Genomic DNA, 21991 nt, shown 5'->3' with positions numbered 1-21991 from the left:
TGGATATTGAAGCAGAGAATTGTATAGCTCAGACACAGACCTACTGACTTGGTGGGGGGGTTTGTTTGTTTGCTGACTGGTAGGAACCTATAGACTGTGAAACTGTCAGTAGTACTTAGTACCAGATCAGCAAAAAGGTACTATATAATAGATGATCCACTACACAGAGGTAAGATTTCTACACCACTGTTGTAATGAAAACTAAGGACTAACACAGGAAATTGCACAGTTCACTCTAGAAGTCTCCATGTGCACGTGGTTGCAAAATCTTATCAAAGGATGATATGCACCATCGCTGGACTGCAAATAGTACACAGGGCACTGTGTTACCGTGAATTTTCAGTTGTGTCCATGATATGTAAATAATAGCAACGGTACAGCAACCATTGTTCTTTGACATCTCAGAAGGGTCATTTTCTTAAGAGACGGATGCAATCTTGTTTAAAATTGTTCCTCTTCCAATCAGACGTAGGGATTTTGATAATGGTATTTTCCCCACAAGAGTCTTTGTGATCCCAAGCTTATTTCTTCTGGATGGATTTGAGCTCCTCTAAGAAGCGCTGGCATTTTCCCATTAGTACCTTGATTGCTTCACTCACCAGCACATCTGGAGGCAAGATGCCTGTGGATTCTACAGAGACTGAAGGGGGAAAAGGGTCTCAGTTTGAATTATCATGAAGCATAAACACAAGATATCTTATTAAACAGTTAAGTAGCATATAACTTACTGTTGAACAGTATGATTCGTTACTAGGCACCAAACTACAGCTGTGCTTAAAAGTCTGTGAACCCTTTGAATTTGCAGTATTTCTGCATAAATATGACCCAAGATAGTCTGTTGTCCATACATGTTCTAAAACTAGATAAAGCGAACCCAATGTGAATCAAAAACCCAAATGCTTTATTCCAGAGCCATATTGTCACTTCTTTCTTGAAACTCAGTGAGGAGCAATTCTTATTTGTAAAAACAAGGTGTTCTACAGGAGCACCACCATCCCTGAGAAGAGTCTTCTGTAGATCAGTGTTTCCCAATCTGGATGAGTGTAAAACTTATGTTTTTCAACTTCCAGAAATTTCCATCTAGCAAACTATAGATAAAGTTACTTTGGTGATGGGAACCCAAGAAAGGCTTCTTTCTCATATCATATAGGGCAAATTCACTTTGGAGCAAGCAGCCTTGGAAATAAGTTACATATGTGTCAGATTATTTTTAATAAACTATGACATCTGTGGTTTGTTTAATACATCACAATCCACCGATAATATGAATACGAGTTATGACCTTCCACAGAGCTGAGAGAATAATCTACTTCAGGGGTGTCAAACTCAATTTCATTGAGGGCCACATCAGCACTGCAGTTGCCCTCGGGGCCGGGTGGGTATGGCCAGGGTGGGCATGGCCTACTGGGTGGGCGTGGCTAGAGTGCGTATGGCCTACTGGGTGGGCGTGGCCAGCTCTACAGCATTCGCATCAAGGGTGCCTATGGGGGCCTGGGCAGGAGTGGGACAGGGTCTCTGGCAGAAGGAGGGTCTCTGGGCCAGGGCCAAGGCAGTGGGGGCCATTCCCTCACTGTTTCCAGGATGGCTTCGCGGGCCACATGAAACCACTTCGCGGGCCGGATCCGGCCCCCGGGCCTTGTGTTTGACATGTCTGATCTACTTTTTGTGTTTTTCAAATATGTCATGTTCCCAAAATAAGCTTTAAGACCTCACTTGCATAAATGTTTTCAGATTTCTAAGCACTGAATAAGAGAGTGGCTCAAAGTGATCTAGAGACAGAATTATATAATGACATTAAAATGACTGCTGAGGTTATTTGGTTCTACACCGTTTTGATGCAAAAACTAAGACTAAGAAAAAATAGAGAACTGTGGAATGAAAAGCAAGGAAAATTACACAAGGTGCTTTGACATTTGACATTGCCAAGCTACTGGTTAGCTACTATGCAACAATATTAGACAACCCAAAAGTGCAGGCTTTCTCCAACGCTGTCCTATTATAAACTGGCATCAAAAGACTGGCTTTTGGTGGTACAATTTTAAAAACAAAATCTAAAAATTAATGCTGAGCCATTTCCAGCACTCATTTCCATTATTTCAGCCTCCAAAATAGTCCTCCATCACACATCAAATTTGATAAGTGAAGAGTTTGGGGATATTTTTTTAAAAAAATACCAGACATGAGACTCCTTTACACTTAAAAAAAAAAAAAAACCAGGGTGAAACATTCACCCCATTCTAATGTCAAAAAACATCTGCTAGTTAATGCCTCCTGCAACCAATCAGGAAAAGGAATATCGCTCATGATACAAGAAAACTGTATCCATTACACCAGGGGTCCTCAACCTTGGCAACTTTTAAGACCTGTGGACTTCAACTCCCAGAATTTCCCAACCAGGTGGGTTGAAGTCCACAAGTCTTAAAAGTTGCCAAGGTTGGGGACCCCTGCGTTACACAATCCATAAAGATCAATAACAAAAGAACATGTAAATTACTCACAGATGTAATGATCTCGTACCCGAGCCAAACGTACAAGGTTTTTCAAGTCGTCATGACGAAAAATTTCTCTGCTGAATGTATCCAATCGAGCATTAGCTACTCTTGCTACTTTCTTTCCTAGGGGGAAAAACAAAGAACCAATACCTAAATTCCAAGAAAAATTAACATATCTTCAATTCTACATACTGCTGGATTAGGTTTATTCATGTCTGCTTCAACCCAACTACAAAACAGATTCCAAATAATATCTCACCCACCTAAGTTGCTGGTAAATAGTTTGGAAGCCTGGACAAAAAAAAAAAAACCACCCCTGCAGTCTGATTCTATGTAGACTTTTCCAGGGTTGTAATCAGTCTTCATTGTTCAGAACCCAACATCAGGCACTGACTTGATTTTTTGATAGTGGAGGGGAAAAACCTTAGTCTCTGCATAGCAAATAGAAAAAAAGTGGAGTCCACTCATAGACCCATTTTTGTTGTAGCTATGTTGCCATTTTTGTAACAGCCCCCAAGTGCTGGTTGGAAGACGTTATAGATCAAAAATTAGACTGTAAGAAAGGCAAACATGTGCTTTATCAAACAGAGGTTCTAAAGTTCTGTCATAGGGAGAAATTGGTCAATAAAACAGTTCGTGATTTTGTTCAGTTTAAAGAATGAAGAAATTACCTCTGATTTCCTCAATCTCAATAACCCCAGAAGAAAAACACTTTTTCAGCCGCTCAGCTGCTTCCCCTTCAACAGGTTGCAATAAAGTGATTTCTGGCAACAAACGGTAACTGGCTGTGGCAACTGGAGAAAATTTGGCATGATCTTTGCCTAAAGAGAAAGAGTTTCTTTTTAAAAGCAAATGAATGCAATCAGGCATCAGTGGGATGAAGTGGAGGCAGAGAGAGAAAGCTGGCAGCAAATACGGTAGGACTTGTGCTGCACATCTGTCCAACCCTCTAGGTAATAAAAATCAGTTACACTCTTCTAGATAGGTAATTAATCTTTCATAACATCTGTCAATAATGCTGGTACACAAAAGCTGAGCACAGACAGAGAACGCACGTGGCAGGGATTCTTAGACTATGTCTTCAGATTGCCAGGACTCTACCTAGTCCATAACAGTCTTCCCCACTAATTCATTGCCAATTAGCTTATCAGAACCCTATTCACCTCAGCCCTTACCACCCAACCTTTACTACTACTACTACTACTACTACTACTACTACCAACCTTTACAACTTGCTGCTTCACAAAAATGAATTGTTGACTGAAAAGATTCAGTGAAGCACACAAGCAATAATACAAATAGCAACAGGAATGCTACAATTCACATTATTGACTTTATGCAACCCAAAACTCGAGCACACCCTTTACAATACAAAGACAGGAATTACAAAGTACTGTGGATCAGTTGTGCTATCCCATAAACAAAAAAAAACCTCAACTTATTAAACAAGCCAGAATAATCCCCGTGGTGGATCAACTACGCCTTACCCTCTCTAAAAAGGATCCTATCACTGAGATCTAGCATCTATTGAGAAAATATCAGCCACATGTACAAAATGAGTATTCTCCCCCCCCCCCCAAAAAAAAAAGAAATTGCCAAATTTATGTCAAAACTTTAGCTGTCTCACCAATGCCCTTTACACAGTGCATAAGTACATCGATCTCTTGGCCAGGACGCAACTGAGCAATGAGGATATCATCATGGACAGGTCGGAAATTTGCATTCATGTTGTCAGCTTGAGATCCTAGTGGTACCCACTCCATGTGTTTGCTGTAAACTATAAGAAGACTATATTTTAAAAAAGGTTGTGCTTACAACTACACAACTATGGCATTATTCATTTAGTTGCAGGGCCTTATATGCTGCTCCAATTCAGCAGGGAATCTTCTTAATCAACAGGGAATAGCTAACAATTCTATTCAAAGTGGGGAGGCAGGAAGGAAAAACCACAGACGCACAAAAAAACCTTTGCAGGCCCTGAGTTTTTTATTCCAATGTTAAAGAAGAACAAAGATTTGATAGACTGAGAAGGCTTGAATATGAGATTATGTCAAAAGAATATTTGCATTAGAAACATAGAACAGTAGCAAGAATTTTACCTTTATGGTTGATATAAAGCTCATTAGGATCAGATGATTCTCTAGCCGCCTGAGGATTCCTGCTGCATTTTATTTTCAACCGAAACTGCAGTGTGTTAATTTCATCACATTCATCTTCTGAAAAAAAGAACAAAATAAAGCAAGATGCACACACGCTGCTTTAAGTTCTACTAAGTAACAGCCAGTTTCAGCCCCTGACAAATACCTCCAACATTATCTTACCTTCACTCTTGTATTCAAAGAGACGAGGATCTGCACAAATAGGAATTAGTCCCAAACGGTGAGCCAGGATTTCATCCTGCACAATGGAGGTGTTGTTGTATACAAAGACTTTCTCCACAGCCATGGTTGGCACCTAGGCAGCAATTTGTCAAAGCACACGTTCTCAGTATCTATGAAGTTCTGGATTCTGGTGGTCTAACATACTGATCTAACAAATCCATCAAGTCTTAAGATAGAAATTTTTAAAAAAGCCTTTGTAGACTCCCCAATGTTGTTGCATTACTTATTCACAACCCAGTAGCTACAACTTTATTTCTGAAAAGGTTATTTCAAGCTCCAATAGGAGGAACAGGCAATTTTAATAATAAATGAGATCCTACAGATACCCACTCCATGTCCTTATATCTACTATGCATGTAATATAGTACTGCCAGTTTGGCCTAATAGTTAAGCCACCAGGTTAGAAATCAGACACAAGCTGGATGACTTTGGCCCAGTCACTCACTTTCAGCCCACCTCACAGGGCTATTATTGTGGGGAAAATAGGAGGAGGAAGGTGTAGATAGATAGCACTGAGCTTGCCATTTCAGACAAGTGTCCTTATCTATAGTAATATTTGCTATTTTTCTACAACACAATATTATTTTAAACTTCTACAGTGTTTATTGTCTAGTAAAACTGCCTCATTTAAAAAACTGTTCTGAAGACTTTGTATTACAATTTGTCTTTCACAACAATGTCTTTGAACAATCTTTCTCAATGCGAATATTGTGATACTTTTAAGAATATGCCTATGCATTAAAATACTAATATGACTATGCTGGCATTACTTTTATTTCTGTGGAAAAGAAACCAATACCTCAGCAAGCAAGATCCGCCGGAAAGCATTAGCAATGGCTGCATCAATCCCCACCATGTCAAATTCCAAAGTACTTTCATCCATATGGATCATATCTACTCTGAAGTTCTGTGGAAACAAAGTTTGAAAACAGGCATCTATAGGCATCCTCTCTTGGTTAAAAAAAGGTTTTGCTGACAAACAGTATGAGACAACAATTATTCTTATAAACAAATCTATTCAAATTTTAGCTTCTTTAAATTGAACCCTACTACGTACACTGAATATCATCTATTGGCTGTGTAAGATGTAATTAATAAAGTATGATACATCTGGAGGTCACCAGGCTGAGGAAGAAGTCTTACCATACAATTAAATGTTCATGTCATTATCAATCCTGAATATTCAGGTATTTTACAAATATTTTATAAATATTGATTTATTCAATTCACATTTCTTCCTAGTTTTTCCAGTCAGATGAGCACAGAAAATGGCTTGTGCACATCTTTCATAAACAGCAAGAAACTGAACTAAGTTTTCCCCCACACAAGCAATACCTGCATTTGAAAATACACTACAGCTTGGACCAAACTACAGAAAAGCTAATAAGAGTCAAAAATAGTGTTTTGCATTGATTTGTTATCAAGTAAAGTTAGAAACACCACAGTTCCGAGGAAAGAAGCAACTTTTGACTTTATAAAACTGCTCAACAGAATCACTTCTTTCTCACCTTTTCAAATCTTTGCTGATCCCAAGCATCGTTGTATCCTGAATAATTCCCAGGAAAATCTGTTGTGTGGATCTGGAGAGTAAAGAAAGACTCGGGGGTAACTCTTTGATAGAAAATGCAGATTGTGCTGTCAACCTGTGTTTTCTACATGGGTATGTGTTCAATAAACTAACTTATTTCAGCACCGTGGTAGTTTCCATATTCAAAAGCAAGATGACTACTAAAAAATCGCTTTACACAATTATCAGGACAACTGGTGGAGTTCTGTGCATATTCAAGCAACAACCGCACTTATCTGGGGAAACTGTCAAATCACAGTTAAATATCCCAGACAAAATTCGCAAATCCCTTCCTCTGTAGGGACAGTGCTCGAAGTAGCGTTTCTTCATTCATTTACAAGGGTCTTCAAACTTGGCCCTTTTATGACTTGTGGACTTCAACTCCCAGAATTCCTCAGCCAGGCACACTGGCTGAGGAATTCTGGGAGTTGAAGTCCACAAGTCATAAAAGGGCCAAGTTTGAAGACCCCTGATTTAGCTGCACTAGATTTATATTGTTTTATATAACTCACGCTTCTGTCCAGGAAACATCCACTGAAATCATTAACAAAACCTGCTTCGTGGCCAGACAGCACTATCGCTCCACCCGTCCCGCTGCTTTCTTTCGCTTACATTGCGAACACCGAATTCGCCCAGAACCACGCGAGTCCGCATCTCTTCCACGCTGCCGGGTGCCGCCATCCTTCAGCAAACGCGCTCCCGCGCAGGCAAGCCCAATGCGCAAGAGCAATAATGTGTTACCATCGAGCAGGACAACCTCCCATCTCACGTGATAGTCGAATTCCGGTTGTGCGTCTTTTCCCACAGAACGGAAGTTGGTGGCGGTGTGCCGCCATGTTAGGTGTGGCGTTTTCTAAGATACGCTTTTGTGGCGGCGTGCTTTAGAGTTACGTGCAAAGATGACATTTCGACCGCGTGTATGAGAGGTCTTGGGGATTTTTCCCGTGTTTTTTTTTTTTGCTTGTCCGTCGTTATCCGTCCCTTCAAGCGCTCCTATTTCGTCTGGTGTGTCTGGAACTACAAAGATGGCACCTTAGTCAGGCCAGCTCCTAAGAAACCTCGCGAGAACACCTGAGTCTCCACGTCCCCCGTGCGGCTCCTTAAGCCCCCGAGTGGGGTTTGCTTTGGCTTTCCTCCATCCGGGCACTTTCCGCCTCGCTTCGGTCGGATCCCCGGCCCCCCGGATCATCCGTTAACGAGGCGGGGGCGTCTGCGCCTCCGCAGCCGCTGCTGGGGAAATGTCCGACCCCGGGGCAACCGCGGGCGCTGGGGGAGCGAGGAGTGGGGCTACAACGGTGACTGCGGAATGGGGAGCCTTCGAAGACAACATGCAGGTAAGGGGATTGGATCGGGTACTTTCTTGTCTTGGATTCCTTCTTGGAATCCCATGTTCCGAATTCGAATTCGGATCTCTTCCTCGGAGCTGCCGTCGCCCGGTTCCTGGGCTGCTTTGGGAACACCTGAACAGGTAGTCCTCGATTTACGATCACAATTGAGCCGAAAATTAATGGGTGAAACACTTGTTAAGTGAGTTTTGTCCCGTTTTACGACCTTTCTTGCTCCAGTTGTTAAGCGAATCGCCGCAGTTCTTAAGTTAGCTATGTGGTTGTTAAGTGGATCTGGCTTCCCCATTGACTTTGCTTGTCAGAAGGTCTCAAAAGCTAATCATGACACCCACACCCACACACTGCAGCTGTCATAAATACGAGTCAGTTTCCAAGTGTCCAAATTTTGATCACATGACCATGGGGATGCTACAAAGGTGGTGTGATAAATGGTCATAAGTTACTTTTTTCAATGCTGTAACTTTGAACGGTCGCTAACTGAACTGTTGTAAGTTCAGGACTACTGTATTATATTGTACACCATGCAGAGCCCCCCCCCCCCAGGGAGAAGGGCAGCTAAGAAACATGAAATAAAATTAAATAAGACTAACTAGGCTGGAAATGTGCCTGTGTTGTCTGTGGGGTGCAGGAGAAGTGCCTGACACTCCAGACATCTGTCTTGAAATTCAAGCAGTGTGTTGTGAGGGAGTCCATAAAGAGAGTCCCTGCACATTGTGCGAACAAGAGCAGAAATTGTGAACGGTTCACAGCAAAACAAAGACAAGGGAAAGGTCCCAAAGGCGGTTTGTGGAGGAAGAAGCTGGATTCCAGACACAGATATCCAATCTGTCAAGTTGCTGTTTAGCTTTTTTGCAAGCGCCTCGCGAAAGCTTAGTTCCTGGTTTCCAGGTAGAATTGGACAACTATGCTGCTGAAAAGATATTCACAACATTAGATTTAAGCTTGTGGTTGGTTTGGTTATTGAACTAATAAAAGACAGCAATACACATACCATTATTGTTCTGTGCAGGCCATTTGTTTGCCAAACTTACTGAACATTTGGCAGTTTTCAGAAGAGCCCAACCTGCTGGTTATCAGCCTTTCTGCCAGTCCAATCAGGCTCTTGAAACATTTCTGTCATCCATTTCTGTTGCCTTTGCTACATTCATTGTTGCACAAGACTCAAACATTTACCCAGGCTGAGAATTTTTAATTTTAACTGGGGTTTTTATTTTCTCTCAGGGTTTCATTTAATCTTTTTTAATTGTTTTAACTTTTGTATTCATTCTCTTTTAAATATCCTGTAAACCTCCCTGAGTCCTTCGGGAAAGGGCGGTATATAAATCTAAATAATAAATAATAAAATAAATAATGTTGAATGCATTAGAGCAGTGTTTCTTAAAGTGTAACTTCAAGACCCTCTGAGGGATCTGCAAAATGATCTGCAAAACCTGGTTTTTTTTATCTATCTGGCCTGGACTGAGGGGTTTTAAGTTTTTAAACTTTGTTTTAATTTGTTGGGCTATTAATTAATTTAATTCATTTTAATTCTATTTCTATTTCAACTTTTATATTGTCTCTTAACTTTTGCCCTGTAAACCGCCCTGAGTCCTTTGGGAATAGGGCGGTATATAAAACTAATTAAATAAATAAAATAAATAAATAAAATCAAAATTATTTGCCAGATCTTGAAGATATTTTCAAATATTTAAAACAAACTCACTACTATTTTTGTTAAAAAAAAGTTTTTTCATCAAAAATATTACTAACAAATGAGTTTAATATTGTTATTTGTGCATGATTCAATACACAAATGTTCTACAATGAATCAGTTTTAATTTTTAATAAGTAAATCTTGATAAATATAACACATACTGACAAAAGTTCTTTTGGGGTTCTCCATAATTTTTAAAAGTGGGAAGAGGCCACAAGAGCAAAAAAAAATTAAGAAACACTATTACACAGTAAAATGCAGCAAGCACTGGTTATGGACAGAAGCTAAAAAAAGTTTGCAAGGATAGAAAAGTATGAAATGGTCAAACAGTAAATGGAATTGATGTAAACTAAATTTTAGTTGGGTTTTTTTTTTCTTACCTTGCCCCTTAGATCTTTGATTACTATTTCTTTGTCTTTTCCTGGATTTTGCATAAGTTTGCTTTTTCACAGTATTCAATTGCTCCCTATTGTGCTGTGTTGTAGAAAGCATTTAATATTCAGTGGTAACTATTGCTTAAACACAGATGTTTCTGTTTAACAGATTGTTCATCAGACTGTACTGTATAAAACAACAGCTTTAATTATAGTTCCCCAAAGCAATAATTATTAATGTTTGTTCTCTATTTAATTTAGTAATAAAGTGTCTTGCCCAGCATTCTTTGCTAACAGTGTAGTAACTTGCCTCAGTGTTGTGATAGAGACATGGAGAGTAGGCGAGAAGAGCAGTATATTTAAGTCAGGGCAGCCTATGATACAATGCATTACAAGTAGTCCTTGTTTTATGAGCATTCGTTCAACCACTCAAAGTTATGACAGCACTGAAAGAAAGAACTCCTGCTGTCATGTGATCAAAATTTGGGCGCTTTTTCAAAGATATTTTTTATAAATAATTCAAGGTAGTGAACACACCTGATACTCTTTCCCCCTCCTGTTTTCCCTACAACAAGAAACCCAATGGGTGAGTAAGGCTGACAGGGAGTGACTAGTCCAAAGTCTCCCAGCCAGCTTTAATCCCTAAGGCAAAATTAAAACTAGAAACAGTTGGCTTCTATTCTTGTGCTTTAACCACTAGATTAAACTGTATACTCACAGTATACTGCCATTGTACTGTACTAATCAACAGAAAAGCAGTGCATGCTTTTAAAAGGGAAGATATGAATACGTTTCTGAGTAGAACAGGAGTAGCATTTTTCATTTTACTGTTGATTTTGCAAATGGAGCAATTTACCCCTAAACCAATTTAGGGTTTCTTTCAGCTTAAGGTAAATACTATGTCTAAAGATACATACATGTTCAATATATAGCTTTGGGCTGCAGGAAACTGGGCAGCTGCCAGATAGAGGCAAAAAGTTAGCATGTTCTGCATCTCCTTGATGGCCTTTAATAATTGTCTGGATTTTTGCAGTCCAGATATAGTAACCCTATCTACTGCCTCTTTTTTTAACTTTTCAGGTAACAGCTCTATTTTTCTGTCGTGTAGTTTTACCTTTCATTCTCGGGACATATTTTCAGAGTGCTTTGTGTGATTTCAGTTTAATCAAACATAAAAACAGGAAAAGAATGAGCATATAAAGGCAAGCATTGGAGGGCGACAGAGCCTCATTTGCTGAAGGGAGCCCACTGGGCCCAGCTGAGGAAAAGGCAGTTGAAATATTTTTAAGGCCTAGAACAGGGGTAGGCAACCTCGGCTCTTTTATGACTCGTGGACTTCAACTCCCAGAATTCCTGAGCCAGCATGGCTGGCTCAGGAATTCTGGGAGTTGAAGTCCACGAGTCATAAAAGAGCCGAGGTTGCCTACCCCTGGCCTTGAAAAACAGAAATACAGTTTAAAAAAACGATCAAAAGTGGAGACCGATCAAAAGATCCCAAAATGTGTGGAATATCTGAAAAAGGCTTTTCTCTAGGCCCTGGCAAGTCTACGCAGATAACAATTTATGTGTGTTCCCTTTCAGGTAGATAGAACTCAGAATTTCTTCAATATCTACTCCCAGCCATCATAGAGACTTAAAAATAAGCATACTACTTTGAGTTTAGCTAAGAAACAGACCAGACCTGGCCTAATAAAATGCTGTAACGATGATAATATAGGAATGATATAATTCCTAGGATCCCATCCCCAGTGGGCCATAGCCTCATAGGTGTGTTCCATATCACCTGCAGTTTCTAAGCCAGACCCTTGTACGATACTTTGTGGTCTGGTTCAGGAGTTTCTTGAGCTGTGTAGCAATGTTGTCTCTGACCTTAGACTTTTCTCTAGTCTAGGCTGTTACATTTTTATATTGAAAAGAGTTTCCAAGGTTACTTATTGATGTTGAAAACAGCACTTTTTGCAGTACTTATTCTTGCACCTATAAATGGAGCTTTTCTTCATAAATTCCAGTAACAATAATTATTTCCTGATATTAAATTTACTCAGTAGGTATGGAAGAATATAGCAAATAGTGACAAACAGGGTTTTTCCTACTCTTTGAGCAGTCTTCATTAGCTGTATAAATTAATATGAAATCCGAAACTGGGAGTTATTCTTATTCTTGTAACATTCTGTACCTTTTCCTGATGGACATGATCTAACAGGATCCTTTTTCTTTGAGGCTGTGTGTGTGTGTCTTGATCCATAGTTCTTGTTAAGAGAGGACGATTGTGTACCTGTCTTGAGCTTCTTGTTTATTTTTGCATTACTCAGGGTGGGGGCTCTGCTGTAATTGATATGGAAAACATGGATGACACCTCTGGCTCTAGTTTTGAAGACATGGGAGAAATGCACCAACGCATGAAGGAACAGGAGGAAGTAGATGCAGAAGCAGCTGCTGCAGATGAAGAAGACGGAGAGTTCTTAGGGATGAAAGGTTTCAAGGGGCAGTTGAGTCGGCAGGTAGCTGATCAGGTAAATGGAGATCTTATTGGTTTACCAGCGTTCCTCCGATTTGAAGATGTTTGAGCTCAGGAGATTCTTGTTTCTAATAAGCTTCTAGCCCTCGAGGGGACAATGTTCTGATCCTTCTTTCGTAATACAATATTGATCTTAAATTTATATCTGTCTTTTTTAGATCAGCAGTATGTGGCTTACATAGAAAATATATGGGGCATCTTTACCACCCAAAATCTCGAATCATTAGATAAGACTCATGCCATACTTGTGATACTGTACAAACGGTGTCATTGTGATTTATAAGTTAGGGTATCATTTGACTCTTAACTGTTCAATTTCAGCAATAAATTATGTTTAATCAAAACATGGGTTAGCAGAGTGTATTAACCAAATTGCATAGTGAATACTTATTACCTATGAAAAATTGGTTTTATTTCCTTATGTCAGAAGCAAAGTAAATCTTGTTCATGGAGTTAAGGGGAAAAAATATCTAGACCTATAGTATCTTTCTCTACATTATAATTCCTGTACTGAGTAATTCTGCTTTGATGTGGTGCATTAGAAATGCTCTTGATCTGCAGGGTTGTTGTTGTTTTTTTTTAAAAAAAATGTTCTCTAATTCTTCAGAAGGAGAAAGGAGAGCGTGTTTAATTAATATTTTCCCTTTTTTAAGATGTGGCAGGCTGGAAAGAAACAAGCCTCAAAAGCCTTCAACCTCTATGCTAATATTGATATCCTCAGGCCCTACTTTGACGTTGAGCCAAACCAAGTTCGGAACAGGTAAACCTAAGCCTATCAGCTGCCTTATCTATCAGTGCCATTCATAGAGGTGCTCCTTATTAACAGTTCAATTAATAGTTTAATTATATTAATTGCAGAGCTGTCCTTGTGAATGAAAGCATTTATCCACCATTGATATTGTTTTGTGCTAATGAAAAAAAGCTATTCCAATTCCATAAATATTGTTCAGGCTTAAGAAATGGTTTTGTTTTTGTTTTCTGTTGCAAGTCTTTTTCAAGCCTTTTCACAAGTGGGAGGGTATTCAAGCTATTCTTAGCTCTGTTTTCCTTTTTCAGAGAGTGTTTTAAAAAACAGAAGATGAAAGAATGACATGCAAAACTATAGGATATTAATTTTAACAGATGTATTTGATTTAGCAGTTTTATCCAGTAAAGGTTGATTCAAAGTTCTATTAATCTGTCCCTACTTTACTAATAATTAAAATTTAGAAGCTTCCTTTCTAGGTCCCATAGCTTCTGTGACCATTGCCTTGATCACAGCAAAACAGCAAGAAATGCAACTTTATGAATTAGTTATACCTTTCTCTTCTTTTCCTTGCTTCACCCTAAGGCTTAGTGTTGATATGAGCATCGCTATGTAAAGATTATGTATGGAGAGATCATTCTGCTTCTGTTATATCAATTCTTACATTTCTTTCATAACCTGCTTTATTTATTTTATTTTATTTTTATTTTTATTCCATTTATATCCCGCCCTTCTCCGAAGACTCAGGGCGGCTTACAAGCTTAGCAGTAGCTAGGGAAACCAACAGATGTGTACATGGGATGGCTGTCTAAGTAATCAGATGCTTTCTTTCTAGCTATTAATCTGTACAATCTGTTTTAATTCAGATTGCTGGAATCCATGATACCTGTCAAGATGATCAATTTCCCCCAGGTGAGCTTATTGTTAATGTTGTGAGCTGTCCTTTGGGTGGTCATCAAAATCATCATCATTCTACTTCATTTTGTCTTCAGCTATAAAATTAATGTGATACCGTGATATCTATCTTATGTTTCACTAGCTGACAAACTGTTGAAATAGAAGAGAGTAAACAATGAATCCTAAAGAGTGATGACCATATTTAAAATGTAGTGGAGCAGTGCTTACATTGCTTCCTTCAGTACTATATTATCACATCTCTTAGTTTATATTTAGTGAATAGCCCTTCAGCACAGTGGGCAGCCATACTTGTCAGACCATTCAGACTTAACTGTCCTGACAGACAAATGCTTGGGGCATCACAATTGATCATAGAATTTGAATTTCAAGCTCAATAAACTCAAACTATGAAATTGATTTCATCTAGAACTGTATACCGTGGGTTTTCATATTACATCAAGTCATTTGAACACTGTCAGGATCATTTCCAAAACAATGGCATAAAATAACTTGCCGTTTATGAAAATAGTATAATAGTTCTCCCGTAACAGTTGTGTTACTTTTGCAAATATTTTAAGAAAATGTGAATCGTATTTTGAATATATTTTTAACCTGCTGACTTACGTTTCTTTGAACATGGATAAATGGCTACCATATATTATTTTCCAGAAGATAGCTGGTGAGCTTTATGGTCCTCTCATGCTAGTCTTTACGCTGGTGGCTATTTTGTTGCATGGAATGAAGACATCAGATACTATCATTGTAAGTAGGGGGAAATTGCTTTCCTTTTTGATAAGTATTCGGTTCTATGTATCTTTTGAGCTTCCTTGATGTTGCAGTCATATATGCATTGTTGTTGGAGAAAGATTTGTTTGGAGTACAACTAATGCCTACTGCAGACTTCACTACATGGAATATTTATGGAAAGTATTAGTTGAAGCCCTGTTTTCATTTTTCCTAGAATGCCTTTCTGATATTCACTTGCTCTCTCTACAGAGGGAAGGTACATTGATGGGCACAGCAATTGGCACCTGCTTTGGTTACTGGATAGGTGTCTCCTCCTTCATATATTTCTTGGCATACCTATGCAATGCTCAGATCACCATGGTCCAAATGTTGTCACTCCTGGTAAGTAAAAGTCAGTTTTCTACCAAGGACTGGTCTATTGGGGTCTAGAGCAAGTATTCCCAATCTAGAATCATCTCAAAACAACATAATTAAGATAGTCCAGCTCATCTGGCATCTGTTGAATTAGAGATAGTAGATTTAATGGTACTGCTGTATATTTCCATTTTAAGTAAACTGATGTTTTTATATCCACATCAAGTATAGATGAACAACTTTCTGTTAATCCTAGAGCCAATAACGCAGTCTTTATATTCCCAGAACCTACAGCACAAATTGAATGTTCATGGTATCCATCTTGGGTTGGTTTCTTATTGCTTTTATAACTTTACTCTTTTGAATCCTGCCCAAGTCTTTTTATTAGGACAACCTATAAACATGTAAAATAAATTAATATTACACGGCATTGAAAGAAAGTTTGTGAGCCCCTAGAACGATTCATAATCCTGCAATTTTGTGATCTACAATGTGAGTTGAGCTGTATTTTTGGTTAATCAAACCAAAGCAATGGAATTTATAATATTCACTTTTCTTGTTAGATTTGGGCATTACAAAACATCAGATTTTTTATCCAGAAAATCTGCTATAGTGTTATCTCTATATTAAGATTCAGTACTGTGTGATGTTTGTTTCAAATTTCAAGTCACAAAAAGAAACCCTAAATTGGCAGATACAATTTATAATCCATCATTCTCACAATGAGTATGAGAGCCATCTAAGTTCAAGATAGCCTCAAACCATGCGTTGCTTCGTTTTTCTGTTAATACAGTTTTCTCCATTCATGTCAATAGATTCATTTTTGTCTCATCTGTCAGTATGACATTTTTCTAATTGTTTACTGGATCATCTAGATCAGACATGTCAAACTCACAACGTCACGTGACGTTGCACGATGTATTGGAGCTTTTTCGACATAGCTGGCAATGGGGTGAGCATGGTCTCTTCATGATGCATCCGGCCCGTGGGCCAGCAGTTTCACACCCCTGATCTAGACGCTCTTTGACAAGCTTGAAACAGATAGCAGTATGATTTCTGAGATCAGTGGTTTTATTCTTGGTATCCTCTCATTCTTGTTCAATATTCTTCTGGTGGACTCATGAACACAGCTACAAGATAATGCAAGAATAGCCTGCACATCTTTTGCTGTTACCTTGGAACTCTTTGTGAATTCCTAGACTATTGGAGTGATACTTTTTTGTTGGATGACCATTTCTGGGCATAGTCAAATGGTGGTAATGTAATTCCATTTGTACATTATCTCCTGTCCTTGGATCGATTGAGATACATTTTTAGCAGTGGCTTTGTAGCCCTTTCTCATGAGCAACAGCATTCTTTGTTATGAAGTCCACAGGGTTCAGTTTCAATAATAGCCTTTAATTTTATCATGTCTGTGCTGTGAAGAGTTGATTCCAATGGTGGCTACCAATGTTTGTATGTTTTTTACAGGAGAGATCCTTCCTACTTTCATTTGATTGTCATATCATTGCTTGGAACACCTGACTCAACTTATCCCCTTTTCAGAATTTATTCATATATTTTTTCCCAACAGAACAATAAATATTGGCACGGTGTGTTGAATAAAGACATTATGTAGTAGATGGTTTGGGATATTGTTTGTTTAAGCAAACGTATTTGTTAATGCTTTGATCGCAGTGTTGCAGAATTATAGTTGATTCTCATGGGTTCACAAACTCATTAACTGTAGATCGTACAATGGAGGCAGATGATGCTAAAGTTCAGTAGTTTTGATCAACTTCTAAACAATTCTCTGCATGGATATTACTGAATTGGCTGTAAACGCCAGACCATTATTTTAGTAATCTGCAGATTGCTGATAATCAGTTACTGGGTTTTTTTCCGCTGTATCGGGAGAAACAGTAGAATGAATACAGTGATGTTATTTTTGTCTGAGATTTTTCCCTGCCTTTATGCTCTTACTAGCTGTGCTTTCTTCCTTCATTTTAGGGTTATGGACTTTTTGGGCACTGCATCACCCTCTTTGTCACCTACAATATCCATCTTCACTCGCTTTTTTATATTTTCTGGCTGGGAATTGGTGGTCTCTCTACACTACGAATGGTGAGTAATAGGAATCATTGGGAGGCCCTGCACAAGCCATAGAGGTTTTCTGGGGTAGGCAGTGTTTTCTAAGCCCCTGCCTTGAACAAGGCTGGGCAGTGCTATCCTAGAGGAGGATGCCCAGTCACCTAGGTGAGACACATGACCTTTCCTGCTACCTTGGGTATGAGACAAATGACCACTGGCCCAAGGACCACTCTGCCAGTGGTCATTTCCCGCCTGTTGCTTTGACACTCCCTCATCACTACAGGGTCAACACATTAGGTTTGGACTGAGATGATCTGCACATGAGCTGTAAATGATGGTTAATTGCATAACAGAAAATTGGATATTATGGAGTTTTAAGAGGAATAGCTGTTGCACAGGAAAAAGAGACCTTAATAGTGATATGGAGAACCGTTAGGTCTGAGATGTCTCCTGCTGCAGTGGATGACTAGGATATCTAAATGTCTTGTGTTCTTAGAGCCCCACAATGCTTGCTGGGCCTGTAATTTTTACTATTAGACCTCAGTCTGTGAGGGACATATTTTATATGCTGGGATAGATAAATCCTCTAGCTCACTAAGAGTCCATGACCCATCGGCTAACCCAGGGGTAGGCAACCTCGGCTCTTTTATGACTCATGGACTTCAACTCCCAGAATTCCTGAGTCAGCTATGCTGACTCAGGAATTCTGGGAGTTGAAGTCCATGAGTCATAAAAGAGCCGAGGTTGCCTACCCCTGGGCTAACCTAACCTGGCTTGGCCCATCAGCCATTGTGGCTGCTGCCCATGTTACAGCTATTTGCAGCTATACTTGAGAGCTAGGTACAGTCGCAACCAAAGGTGAACAAACAGCCTGCCTACTGTGTAAAGTTTAGAATACTACATTTACTTCTGGTCACCAGAAGTAAAGCGATATTTGTAAGACTTAGGAAGATCTATAAAATGACAAATTATTTAGAATCTAAAATAGCTTCCTTTTGAAGAAAAATGGGGGAGAGGAGTGGTTCAGAAACAGGAAATATAAATAAATGAACCATAGAAATTATTGGTTTTGTTGTCCCTGTGCCATTCAGATTTTATATCTGGAGTTTGTAAACCATGAGATCTGATTTCTGTTTTTCCTAGGTTGCTGTGTTGGTATCACGCACGGTGGGACATACCCAGCGACTCATCTTGTGTGGAGCACTTGCTACCCTGCACATGCTCTTCCTTCTTTACCTGCACTTTGCTTATCATAAGGTTGTGGAAGGTAAGAGAACAAATTTAGGCAATTGGGTTTGGCTTTGGAAGAACTCTGCACTGTTTCTGACCTTGTAAGGCTAACTCTAGCAGTTCTCCATATGTGATTTAGTTTTATAGGATGACCCCATTCCCGCTTTGGACAATTTCACACATAATGGCTTTTTGAAATGTCTAACTTTCATATACCTTGGATATAAAAAGTCTACACACCCCTGTTAAAATGCTTTTGAGATGTAAAATCAGACCGAGATGAATTACTTCAGAATTTTTTTTCCACCTCTAAGATAACATATAAGCTGTACAATTCGATTGGAATACAAACCAAAAAATGTTAGAAGGAAAATAAAAAATTCACAATGACATGGTTGCATAAATGTGCACACTCTTAAACTAATACTTCGTTGAAGCACTTTCTGTTTTTATGACAGCATTTGGTCTTTTGGAATAGAAGCCTATCAGCATGGCACATCTTGTCTGGAGAATCTTTGCCCACTCTTCCTTGCAAAAGCACTCCAAATCTGCCAGAATGTACAGTAGTGGCCAAGATTGTGGAAACCTTTTGGGAAAAGTGTATTTTTGAGGTTTGGTGGCTAACACCACCACTTTTTTTTGAGTAGTACCATAAAATTATATATCAATGGAAAGATAATTTAATCAGGAATGTAATGAAACATAGTTTGTTCAATTATCTGTACTGTATTCTATGAAAAGTTATAGCCAAATAACCAGAAAAAGGAAGCGCAACTTGCTTAGGTTGATATCAAGTAGCTTTCATTCATCTGATTGTAGCCAATGAGCATGAAAGCCAATCACGTGTCATTTGTTTTGGCAATGAGCCAATCAGATCACAGTAGGATTGAGTTATTGATGTCATGTATTGAAGCTGAGAGGACATTTGTCGGTGTGTTATGTGTTTGCTATCAAGTTGGTTGGGGTTTTTTTTTTGTTTCATTTAGTGAGCTTGTAAAACATAATAAAATTAAAGTAATTCTGCAAAGAGTTGACTGGTTGCCCAGAAAGCGATGTAAATAGTATTATTAAGTGAACAAGGCTACAGTTATAAAGAAATTAGAAGAAAAATTGGTGGAAACTTAACCAAAGGTAACATTTCTACTGTACACTTTTCCCAAAAGGTTTCCACAATTTTGGCTACTAATGTATGTATATGATTGGTTTGAATGTGGTTGGTTATTCTGAACACAGCCACATTCTCTACATATAAGGGGATATGCACACTTATACAACCATGTTATTGTAATTTTCCCCCCAAAAGATTTAAATGTGTTTTCCAATTAAATTGTACAGCTTATATGTTATATTAAAGGTGGAAAAAATTTAAAGTGATTTATCTAGGCTTGATTTTTTTTACATCTCAAAAGACCTGGTGTATAATCTTTTTATTTCCATTGTAGGAATGGCGTATGGTAAGTATGTGCCAAACATATTGTTCCAGAAATGGAATCTAGAAAAAAAAAACTCTTTACTGTCCCAGCAGATCTCTCATTATCTGAGCCTGAAGACTTTTCTGGAGTATCATGAGCAGCTTCTAATTTGATAGGTTCACTTCTGGAAAATATTAGGCTCCTCCTGAAATAAACTAGATGAGGATTGAGAGAATGCGACCAGAGTTTTCTAGAATGTTCCATTCCTACTAGAACAATAAGCTTTCTATATTCCTAATTCTTGTCATAGTATGACGTCGAACATATATTTTAGAAAATAATTCGTATCAGTAAAAGCAATTCAACAGTGGATCCAACTATAGAAGTTGTGGGTTCAGCAGATGCATTCAAACAGAGACTAGATAAGCGTCTGCCAGGAATTCTTACATTTAAATTATCCATAGAAAAGAACAGTTGAATGACCTAAATGGACTCTTCTAATGTAGTCCTCTGATACTGCAGCCCTTATTTCCAGAGTATGTATACATTCATTCAAGTGAGGCAGATTCTGACTTAAGAAGAAGCAGTACATGTCCTTGGCTTACAATTCATTTAGTGGCCATTCAAAGTTACAACAGAACTGAAAAAAGTGACTTATTACCATTTTTCACACTTAATGACTGTTGCAGCACCCCCATGGTCAAGTGATCAAAATTCAGATGCCTGTTAACTGACTCGTATTTATGACGGTTGCAGTGTCCTGGGGTCACGTAATCGCCTTTTACAACCTTCTGACAAGCAAAGTCAATGGGGAAGCCAGGTTCACTTAACAACCAGGTCACTAGCTTAGCAACTGCAGTGATTCACTTAACCAATGTGGCAACCAATGGTTAAAATGGAGCAAAACTCAATTATCTCGCTTAGCAACATACATTTTGGGCTCAATTGTGGTCGTAAGTTGAGGACTACCTGTATTAGCACAAAAGCTGATTGGAGAGGATCCGGCTTTGCCTTGCACTGTATCTAAACTGTCAGTTTCTTGCACTGATGATATTTACAAAAGGAATAAATCCCATCTTCATAATTTTCATAATTACGACATCTCAGCAAGCTGTGATCATGCTTTCCATTGTTCCCTCTTAGCCTCCCACAAGCAAAGCCAATTCGGTGACCAGTAGGACATCAGAGGTTGCTATCACTTGGTTAACAATGGCAACCAGGACTGCTGGAATTGTCATTGCCAGGTGACAACTGTGTAGCTTAGTGACAGCAGTTGTGCTCTCAGTTGCAATTGTAAGCTAACTACCCATGTGCACATAGAAGTTAGGCTGAGACAAAAAAAGGCTTCTTAGATTGTAAGCTGCCCTGAGTCTTCGGAGAAGGGCGGGATATAAATGGGATTTTAAAAAAATATGAAATTAACTATGATCAGTGTTGGTACAATACAGTCTAGTATTTACTGTTGATTGTTGATTTTCTCATTTGTAGGCATCCTGGACACATTGGAAAGACCCAACATTCCTCCCTTTCAGAGAGTTGCCAGAGACATTCCAGCCATTTCTTCTGCTGTAATGAATAATATAACATACAAAGTGGTTGCTGCACAGATCTAGCCTTACAGACTGGTATGCTCACCCTGTCATCCATTTGCTGCTGTTACCACAATCAATGGACAAAGTAACAGCAGTAGTAATTGGCTTATCCACAGATTTGCTTTTGGAAGTGAAGTCAGAAGACTCCAAGGACGTTTCAGAAGAGTTGCCTCTGTCCAACTTTGGCCAAAGTGGATTGGATAGAGCCTTCCTAATGGGCCTTGTATATTTAACTGGGATTGCATAAGTCACCATCTTCTTCCGTATATTCTTTGTGCTTGCTTTTGTCTTTTTAGACTATGTGTACCTTCTTTCTCAAGGGAAGAATTAAATTAAATGGATATTGGTTCTCAGCAGTTTCTTCCGTTGGACCTTCATCATAAATTGAGATCAGGTACATAGCTAAGTGTCATCTTCTGAAGCTGACAATTAGCTTCGTCCTGCTTACAGAGTCTTGTATGTCAAGACTGGTATTCTTTGGTTAGCCTAATAATTTCTTAATGTATGATACCCTCACATTTAATGAAGGTCTCATTTGCAACAGTGAAATATTTTTAGTTGGGTAATTCATGC

The 21991-nt window shown here is 38.8% G+C and overlaps 2 protein-coding genes across 4 annotated transcripts; one reads left to right on the top strand and one right to left on the bottom strand.

Annotated features, from left to right (window-relative positions):
* Positions 1-60: 60 nt before the first annotated feature.
* Positions 61-7175, bottom strand: POLR1C (RNA polymerase I and III subunit C). 2 transcript variants are annotated; one of them, XM_083349616.1, is made up of 9 exons: positions 7053-7175; positions 6382-6453; positions 5673-5780; positions 4814-4946; positions 4592-4708; positions 4120-4269; positions 3164-3313; positions 2499-2615; positions 61-640 (listed from the first exon to the last, which is right to left on the bottom strand). In XM_083349616.1, the coding sequence occupies exons 1-9, from the start codon at positions 7119-7121 to the stop codon at positions 522-524; spliced, it is 1035 nt and encodes a 344-aa protein (XP_083205742.1). In that variant the 5' UTR covers positions 7122-7175; the 3' UTR covers positions 61-521. The 2 variants fall into 2 exon arrangements, with proteins under 2 accessions (XP_083205742.1, XP_083205743.1); XM_083349617.1 differs by having other exon boundaries at positions 4592-4705.
* Positions 7176-7310: 135 nt separating this feature from the next.
* On the top strand, positions 7311-21764 carry YIPF3 (Yip1 domain family member 3). Of its 2 annotated transcripts, none has more exons than XM_083350118.1 (9): positions 7311-7774; positions 12166-12366; positions 13025-13131; positions 13983-14028; positions 14686-14775; positions 15010-15141; positions 17104-17217; positions 18328-18451; positions 21315-21764. In XM_083350118.1, exons 1-9 carry the CDS (start codon positions 7679-7681, stop codon positions 21437-21439), a joined length of 1035 nt encoding a protein of 344 aa, XP_083206244.1. In that variant the 5' UTR covers positions 7311-7678; the 3' UTR covers positions 21440-21764. The 2 variants fall into 2 exon arrangements, with proteins under 2 accessions (XP_083206244.1, XP_083206243.1); XM_083350117.1 differs by having other exon boundaries at positions 7317-7774; positions 14683-14775.
* The last annotated feature ends 227 nt before the right edge of the window (positions 21765-21991 follow it).

The sequence above is a fragment of the Vipera ursinii genome, assembly GCF_947247035.1.
Source record: "Vipera ursinii genome assembly, chromosome: 1".
NCBI classification, from domain to species: Eukaryota; Metazoa; Chordata; class Lepidosauria; order Squamata; family Viperidae; genus Vipera; species Vipera ursinii.
The sequence above is the reverse complement of the archived record's forward strand: the minus strand, read 5'-3'. Positions and strand labels throughout refer to the sequence as shown.